Source organism: Populus nigra, chromosome 15 (assembly GCF_951802175.1).
Source record: "Populus nigra chromosome 15, ddPopNigr1.1, whole genome shotgun sequence".
Lineage (NCBI taxonomy): Eukaryota > Viridiplantae > Streptophyta > Magnoliopsida > Malpighiales > Salicaceae > Populus > Populus nigra.
The window spans coordinates 9,367,708-9,377,989 of NC_084866.1; the positions used below are offsets into that span (position 1 = coordinate 9,367,708).

General features: G+C 30.7%; 1 protein-coding gene across 1 annotated transcript; it reads right to left on the bottom strand.

The window, feature by feature from the left end:
• Positions 1–7,205: 7,205 nt before the first annotated feature.
• LOC133674233 (uncharacterized) lies at positions 7,206–8,540 on the bottom strand. Its single transcript, XM_062095263.1, has one exon. It carries the CDS (start codon positions 8,100–8,102, stop codon positions 7,371–7,373), a length of 732 nt encoding a protein of 243 aa, XP_061951247.1. The 5' UTR covers positions 8,103–8,540; the 3' UTR covers positions 7,206–7,370.
• Between the last annotated feature and the right edge of the window lie 1,742 nt (positions 8,541–10,282).

The window sequence follows — 10,282 nt, forward strand, 5'->3', positions numbered from 1 at the left end:
ATAAAAAATTAATAAAAATAAATGAAATTTAAGGAATGAAATTAAAGACAAGAAATAATAAAATAACCAGGGACTAAAAATTATAATAGAAGACAAAAAAAATAAAACAAAAAAATAAGAGAATTAAGCAAAATTTAAAAATCGTAGAGAGATCCTGATTCAAGAAAAAATAATACAAAGATTTAATATTATTTTTTAATTATAGGTTTTCCTGTTTGGAGAGGAGCCCAAAACCATATAAATAGACATACAAATGGGCACACAAAAAAGACTACCCAAAAAATAAAAAGACTAAAAAAGCACTATAGGGAAGAGAGAAAAAAACAAGAAGAAGAAGAAAACGAGAAGATTCTCCTTTTGAGAGGTCAAATTCGAATCCCCATGCATTGATTCATTTGTTTGATTAATTTCCATATGTATTTGATTTATGTTGTATTATATTTTCCCATATTGATTTGTTTATAGCATAGTTTTGAAATCCAGGTCCACACCGGCCTGGCTGGTTGACCCGGAACTGGAGCTAGGCCGGATTAAAAAAAACAGAGGAAGTCAAAACCCGGAGTAACTCAACCGACCCGGGGCTAGAGTCGAGTCGGGTTTAAAAAAAAATAGAGAAAGTCAAAACCCGGAGTGACCAGGTCAAAACCCGGTTGCAACCCGTTGATTTTTGTTTTTTTTTTTTTTACTAAAATGACATTATTTTGATTTTTTTAAAATGAAATTGACCTTGACGAACCGGTTAAAATCCGAAACCCAGGCCTTGGGCCGGGTTGATCACCAGACCGGATTGAAAAACTCTAATTTATAGTATTTGGTTGATTTATACGTGAGAATGCTTTAATTTTTAAAATAGTGTGATTATATAATATTTTTTTTTTATCTTTGTGTGATGATCATCATCATCTATTAGTAAAATCCTTAAAATGATTATGTCAAAGAGAAGTTGAGTTTCATAGTTAAAGCAATGAATTGTTGTTTTTAAAAAATATAAATAAGAGTTTAAAAAAAAAAATTTGACCCGAATACAATAAAACCTTTAAAAAGTTGTGGTGCTTTTTTTGAAAAATAAACAAATCTTATTTTGTTTTTTTATCCTTTTACATAGTTTTGTTATCTAGAAATTAAAACTTTGTTATTTTCATAAAATAATACATACACTTTTTTAAAAATATTACTTGGTTATTTTTGTCACATGTCATCCTATACATCCCACCTTACCATTGTGAACCGACTTGGATTGTGTGAATGTAACTCCATAAAAACCCATTGAGTTAGTGGAGTACTTCAAGTCTATTTTAGGCATAATCAAGGAAAATAAAAGTAATATTTAGATATAATTTATCATTTATCATCCTTTTGAATCCAACACCTATATTCTAAAAGTGAGGACTAGATCTTATTGTTAGGTCAAGTTCTTATATCATTGCTTTAGGTCATAATAATTATTTGTTTAGATGTAAAAACAAAAAACATATATATTAGTTTAGACAAATATTTAGCATGGAAACATAATAGTATCTTTTATCATAAACTATAAATATGAAGCAATTTATCTTAGATACAATGTTTAAAAGTAATTTTCATCTTCTCTTTAGCATCACAACCAAACCATTACCTATAATCTCTAAAAGACCAGCTGGAATTTATAATTACTATAAAACTAGATGTATAATTTTTATTTATTTATTTAAAACCTTTTTTATATATAGCTCAATGAGATATCTATGACAGTATTCAAACTCTTTAAAAATATTCTTAAAGAATAAAGACAACTCTTTAGGGTAATTTTAGGAAAATAAATCCCTCAAACTAATAATTTTAAGATCAAAATTAATCTATTTTGAGGCAATTTTAAGGATTTTATCTTATTTTGATACAATACATGTACATGAAATAAATCTCTTTAATTGATAGTTGTAAGATTTAAAATCATGAAATCGAGAGAAAAATGTATATGCAACTACTTAATCACCATTAAAAAAAGAAAAAGCTCCTATTGGTATTGGAGAGGTGGAAATATGATTATTGAATGAGGTGAGTTTTTGCCTAACATATGCTTAAGATGAATTATTAGCTCCATTACGTAACTTCAGAGCCTAAGGCCTACCATATAGACCATATCTATGAATGAGAATGTCCATACTCAAGATATACAGGACCGCTTGAAGAGAACACCTAATTTGTGAGTATAGATGGAACCTCATGCACGTTATCATATCTTTGTTAGACGGGGACAACCTTAATCAAATCTATGAACATTACTTGCTTTAAGGTCTTATTTAAGAGTGTAATAGTTTCTATTTTTATATATTTTTTAAAAGTATGTTTGTCTTGAAAAAGTATCACATTATTGTTTTTTTAAATGTTTTTAGATGATTTTGATATATTAATCTTAAAAAATTAAAAAAAATTATTTCGATGTATTTTCAAGTGAAAAATACTTTTAAAAAACATTATATATCACAATTTAAAAGATGCACTAAATAAAAGAACATCTCTTAGCCACATGTTATTGCATCAATTAGTCTAATGATTGTCATCAATAATATTTGACCTGCAAGACTAAGAACATATACATTTTTTACAATGATTTGTTGTTACTCTAGGCTTATGTTTTCAAGTAGTTCAAAACTATAGGTGACAAGCATATTAAATATCATATCTTCTGCATAAACTCACTCACATTAATTCAATGTTTTTATAAACACTCTTAAATCCTAAGGTAAAATGATCTTCTTTCTCTTACTAAATCCTACACATTCCCTGTGATTAAACACAATAATTATACACAACCTCACAATTGATTTTTTTTATTTTAATCTTTTATCTAAAATGATTTAGACATGAAAGGATCCCAACTCTTCTAGAAGATTTGCTTTACGAGTATTTAAGTTGTTTTAGATCAATTTTCTACGCATTCAACAAATAATAATTTAAAAAATATAATTTATTTTGAAATTTTTCAATCAATTATTGATAGGGACAATTAGTTAGCTCCAATTTGTTTTTGCGGCCGAAAAATATTTCAAATTAATATTTTTTAATATTTTTAAATTGTTTTAATATATTATTATAAAAAAATAAAATTTTAAAAATAAAAAAATAATATTTTAATATATTTTTAAATAAAAAATATATTAAAAAATTACTACTACTCCAATTTAATTAAAAAAAAAGCTGAGTCAAAACTAGATTAGCAATAACACTGATCCAATAGAAAGTTGTCACTCTTTTAGGAAATCTACGGGTCATTATTGATGACGAGTGAGTAACAGGAAGGGCTGATCCTGCGGGGCCCAAGTGACCGAATCCCATTTTTGGAAGTTTACACAAGACGCGTGGCGCAAGAGAGAGCAACTCCAAAGGGAGTGGAATCCATCATGACATGACAATAATAGAAAGGAGAGGTGTGGCCCCACCATCCCTCATCTGTGGGGCAACGTAAAGGAGCATCTCGCTCCCTCCACCTTTTGTCTTTTCACTTTTGAGTGGGGACCCGTCCTCGTCTTCTGAACCCACGTGGAAAGTGTAAGAGTTGAGAGGGGCACGTGTTAGCATCCCAATGAATCACTCGTTTTATTTTATTCATAGAAAAAGTGTATTTCAGTTCTCACGATCACGAGGGAGGCTAGACCTCATTCCCACTGAGCTCCAATGTGGTGCTCCTCTGGTGCACCCAATCATACGAGGAACGACGTTGAGCCCATCGCTACTGTGCACACATGTCAATGCAGCAGCTGTTCAGAATAGGGAATATACTCCCTCCCTCCCTCCCTCCATCAAAATTCTTAATTCCTTTCCTTTCTTCTCCCAATTTCAATATTTCCTCTCCTCTCCTTTTTTTACTGGAATATATTGTTTTATTAATTGATAAGTCTAATTTTAAGGGACAGAAGTGGGCTGAGTCGACGAGAGAACTATGAAGTGACACCTGTCCATAACAATCCGGAGGTCATTGTCTCTTAGGATGGAGAAATTTCAACCATGCATTGATGTTAATTGTGGTTTTTATATAAATCATTTTTCAACTATAATTAGCTAATGACAATTTGGTCCCTCTCCGGAGTAAATAATTTATAGAAGTGGATTTGTTTTTTTAATTTCTGTGCATCTCCCTCCATTTTTTGAAATTAATACTAGATTATTGTTTATTTACTTTCATTTTTATTCTTGACCGCAAGCATATATTATTTATTTTTCTTTTTTCAATTTTATTTATATATTGGGACATACTCTTATCTATAATTTTTTCAAATTTTACCAAATATCCTTGAAACTTTAGTCCTTTAACACCTTAAATCTTACCTCACCATTTCTCTAAAATTTTTCTCCTCATATAAAACACAACCTAATTAAATCAGTATATGCCTTTTTAATTAAATATGGACTTAATTAATGATTTAGGCTCCATTGGGTTTAAGGCCCAACCCAGTAAAGAGTTTAAAGGCACCAATCCTTAATGGACCTAGGTTGAAACCTCACCTGGCCCATTAGGACAAACGAAAACAACTCTTCTCTCTCAAATGGTTGATTTGGCCAACCCAAAACATATTTTGTTCGCACTAACGGAACCAAGATGTCATTTAAAGGAACAAAAAATTAAATGAAATTCTAAAAAGAAATTAGAAAAATAAAATCGTTCATAAGATAATTAAATCACTCACAATTGTTTTTAACAAATCCTTAACTGTAAAAAAATATATATAAAAAAAATGAGGAAATGTTATTAATGTTAAATATGCATAAAAGTTATAATAAGAAATACTAAAACATTAAAAAATATGATATAATGTGAAATGACAATCTCTAACAGGAAAAAAAATAAAAAAATTATTTATCTCACATAAAAACTTGTAGTAAAAAATTTGCATCCATTTGTATCCATGTGTAAAAAAATTATTTATCTCACATTATTAATATTCTGCCATTACACCAGGAGTAGTAGTAAAAAAATTTGTATCGATTTTTCATGATATTATGCATGAATTAGATAAATTATGGTGAGTTATTCAGTCAAATTTATGGAAAATACAATGAAATACGATAAATGAGATTTTGAGTAAGTGTTTACACCGCTCACGACTCCATTTTACATGTTCTCAAGGTGAAAGTTTTGTATAAATGTATCAACAAGTTCTTCCTTACGAGACTCCAAACGCTCATTGTTTGGAGCCCCAACACTTTCATTACCTTTCTTCTCTTACATTATTCCTAACTAGTCGTAGTTATACTAAGGACTAGAGTCAGAGGAATGAGAAATGGGTCCGTATAAATGATTGAGACCTTGCAAACAAAAACTTCCTTCCCCATATGGAGTTTGAAACCCAAAGGCAATTAAAGTTCTTTTGTCAAGTGCACGATCACGATAGGACTCGAGGAAAAAGCCCTGACTAACTCTATACAATTTGCTTTGGTGACTGAGAAATGCTTAGGGGAAGGAATTCTTCTAGAGCCGAGTAAACACTGAAAAGATTTAGCCTATATAACAGACTTATACATGCCAACTATCCAACTTTTACGTGCCTTCTTCCCCTAGCTAGGTCCTATTAAGATCCAGAATTAGGTAATCCAACTAGGAATATGCTCTTGCAGTGGTAACCACAAGGAATGGAAGCCAGAAGCACTAGATAGGTGAAGTAAGGTAGAACAACATTTTTCTTCAGGCCTCTCAACCATCAACACAACTGCGAAGAGCAGCTTCAGCTAAAAAACAAGATGGCTATCAAAATCATGAGTATCAACATGTAGGTTTTATATCCAAGTTGTAGGATTAGCTCCTTTAACTATTGTTCTTGAAAAATGATCGCACATAGCCTCGTTTATTTAAGAGTTCAGTTGGTTTTTTCAATCTCAATTACTTAGTAAATTGACAATTTTAAATTGGTAATCCCAAATCATAACTTAAGTCATATCTATAAATATAATAGTGGGCATATACTAGGCTTAAATATTAAACCTAACTCAAATCTATAAATGTAATAGTGGGCATATGCTAGGCCTATATATTAAACCTAACTCAAATTTATAAATATAACAGTGGGCACATGTTAGGCTTATTAAACCTAACTCAAATAAACCTAACTTAAATTTTAGAAAAAGTCTATGGAAAGAGTCTCAATAAGATTCATCTAACCCATGGTATCTTAATATTTTCAACTTTGATATTATTAAATATTGAATTAATTTTTTTAAAAATATTTTTTTGAGAAACATCTTACTTTTCAACATTTAACATAATAATGACATGTTGTAAGTCTATTTACTTTAAGTATTAAAAGTAAAAAACAAAATAATTTTTTTTAATTTGAAAAAACCAAGACCATACTTTTAAAATTTAAGCATGTCGGTCTAATATGTCTTTTGATTTAGGCCAAGTTTTAATGAGATTAATAATCTTGTTATTAAATCTAAAAAAAAAAGAACACATAATTTTAAAATATACCAACTTAAAAAGATTGTTTTTAAGTGCTAAACATTGTATTTCATTAAATGCCAAATCATTCAAAGAAAAAATAACCTAACTACAATATGATCATAATAATTTTTTTTTTTCCTTAGATGGTGAAAACTTGCCTTCTTTTTCCCCTCTTTCCAAGTAAGGAAATTTGGGCTGGGTTACATCAACCCCAGAAAAAAGTTCTTCATGCTTATTTTTTTTTAATGAATTCAAATGATATTTTTGCCGAATTTAATTGCCCACCATGTTTCCGAGACCAATATTGGTAATTGATTAAAAAAAAAGAAGAGGAATTAAGCTTTTTCTTAGTCTGGAATTTGAAAAATCACTTAATTTCTAGAATTGGGCTAGTTTTTGACGAAATAATAAACGCATATGGCATTAAAGCACAAGTTTTAAAATATACTTTTACCATGAATTTTTTGCAAGATCAGTCTTGGATATCCTCGTTACCTTTAGAATAAAATAAAGACTCCTTTATCTCTATTTACACTTTTTTGTTAACCTAAATATCCTCTGCCACAAATAACACCAAAGGAGAGCAGATATCACATTATTCACCCACTATTGTCTATGACATAAGAAATCATATCGAAGAAACCAAAGAAACAAACAAAGAATTCAGCCGAGGCTCACAGTGATGGGGTTTGGTCAATAGCAACGATATCCATGGTTATAATATTGAAAGGAAATGATTTTCAAGGAAGGGTAGGTCAGTTGAATGGGTAAACGATAAACTGAGTACATATAACAAAAATTGGTGTCCTTCTCCTCGGGCACAGATTTATGATCGTAGAGAAATACAATTATCAAGAAAAAAAATTGTAAATACAACAAATCTGAAAACAAATGTGACAACATGAAATATTGCCAGGCCTCGATTATCTTTTTTCTCCGGGATATATAGAGTCGATCACCTGACCGAACGCAACCTGGGCCTCGAATTGACACTGCGTGGATTCGCAGGTGGAGCAATGAATTCTGCATACATATCCATGAAAAACTTGTCAACAATGTCAAGATAGGCTGGACATGTAAGGCGTGAATAGTAATGAAGAACTTCTTCGACATCTAATACATGTTCTACGTTGCTAACATCCATCATCTCTAGCTCCTTTAACTTTTGTGCCACCAAGAAACTCCTTCCCTCACATGTAATGTGCTTAGAACTTGAATTGTCATCCAGTAGTGGTGATCTTTTCCTAGCATAAGAACTCTTGATTTCATTGTTAGGATCATCGGTTGTATAGTCCTGATCTCTCCTTTGTAAGTACTGATAATTCTTCACAGCGGTTGCCTTTGATAAATTCATGAAACCTGAGTTTAGGTCCTGATCTCTTTCTTGTTTTGCTGACGAAGACGACGGGGCTGATGCTGTCTTCTTCTCGTCTCTCTTCGGTTTCTCTTTATCTGTGTCGTCCCGCCTGCCGGTGAAGTCGTTGTACAAGTTGTCCGAGTCTTTATTGTTGATGAAGTTTTTTTGGGCCTTCATGTCACTGCCACCAGTGAAAGGAGGGCGAGGATTATTGCGAGCAGGAGTTTTTGGTAGCTTTTGGTAATGATCACCAGAAAGAAAAGACTTGAACCTTTGTACGGTTTTTTGGAAGAACTTTTTGGTGGTGCATAAGGAATTTCCAAGCAACATTGATGGTGTTATTCGGTGGTTCTTGGTGGGCTGGTAGGAAGTTGGTAAGGTGATTTCGTTCTTTTTAAACCTACAGGAAAGGACACAGAGATCTCTCTATCTGTTCTTTTGGCTTCTTCTGCAGGCGATGATATATCTCAGGGAAGTTTGTTTTTTTATAAAGGTAGGAGAGGCAGAGGAGCCACTGGAGTTCGTTTAAAATGCTTAAAGATAGAAGCAAATTCCCAGCTAGATCTTTCTTTGGGTTCCACCTTGTATTTCTTTTGTCTTCACACGCTCCGATTCTTCTCTTTATGTCTTGCTATTTGCTACCACTGAGTCCCCACTCTTCCACACATTAATTAGAAGATATGCCAAAGAAATGTATGGCAAAGCCTGTGACTGTTCCTTAATTATGACGAGATAGTTTCCTTACTTATACTTTAGAGGATGGTGGAGTTGGTGTCTGGCCTCTTTAGGAGAAAGAAAGGAGCGGGTGCGGTGGTTGAACTGGGGCTGTCTCTTCTCTCCGTCGCTAGCTATCGCCACCATTGTTAAGAATTACCAAGATAAATACCTTTCTTTCCACTTCTTGAAGCCTTTTTCTCTCCCACTTGTGCTAATAAGGGCATTCCAAGTGTTATTTCTTTTAATTAAAAGGGGGGGGAAAAGGAGTATTATTAATGCAATTTCTATTTGAACCTCAACAGACCGGTAAAATCATGACACTTGGTGGCAGTGATGGAGATATCAAAACTACTTTTCTTTGTGGTCACTTCAATCACTCGGCAGCAGTGATCTCTTGACTATCACCGCTTAGCTAGATTGATTACGGGGAGAACGGTAGTTTTTGTTTTTAGATTTGTTTTAAAAATATATTTTATTAAATTAATGATTTTAATAGTTTTAATATATTAATGTTAAAAATAAAAAAATCTAATTTAAAATAAAAGTTACTATTAAAAAAAAAGTACCGACAATTCTAAATTCATTAAATTAAATTGATGGTGGACTATCGCACGATAACAGATTGATATTCCGGAAATCACGGAAGGGCTTTGATTTGCCCTGTTCTACTTTTCATTTATTAAAAGTTCATTCCTCCAATAAAAAGTCAGAATGCATACAATTTTTTTTAGTCGAAAAGTTACTTTTTCCTACGCTATCCTACATTAAAAAAAAAAAACTTTATATGATATTCTAATAAATATGATTACTGCCTAGTAAAAACATGTTGTTTATTCTTATATATTTTGTCCAACATTATAAAACTTGAAACATTTTAAGAAATCTAATATTATGATTATAAATGTATAAATATTTGAGTTAGAAAAATATTGGAATCATTATAAATACGTATCAAAAATATTTAAATTGAAAAACTATTATAATGTGCCAGTGTGAGAAATATTTGAAGTTGAGAAAAATATCTATAAATAGACATGAAAAATATTCAAATTGAAAAATTATTATAATTTGTTATAAATGGGCATGAGAAATATATGAGTTAGAAAAATACTGAATGTGAAAAATGCTGGAATGTGATATAAATGGGCATGAAAAATATTTAAGTTGAAAAACTATTATAATGTGCCATAAAAGGGCAAGAGAAGTATTTGAGTTGAAAAAATATTATAATTTATCATAAATGGACTTGAGAAATATTTGAGTTAAAAAAATATATTATAATGTGCTATATAAATGAACATGAGAAATATATGAGAATGAGAAATATTTGAGTTAAAAAAAATATTAGATCAAGCCATAAATGGATATAAATTTACTCAGATATTGGTGATATAAAATTCATGCAACTAAAGACAAGAACAAATATTACATTACTTTTATATATATGATTGAACATGAGACTGTTATACCTATTTGTTTTAATTCACTTATATATTGATAATTTAAAATTTATGTAGCTAAAGATGAGAAAAAAAAATTAGATTACTTTATATACACGAATCATGCAAGGAATTGTTGTATATTTTTTATTTAAAAATAAAGATAAAGCTCTTGAAATATTAAACATTACAAGAATGCTAAAAGATATAGGAAATGATAGAAATGGAGAATACAAAACATCTTTTGATCGGTTTTGTTTCAAAAATGATATTATTCATTAAACTACACTCTTTATCACTTAAATAAAATGGCATTGTAAAACAAAATAATCAAATATTAAAAGAAACAATGAA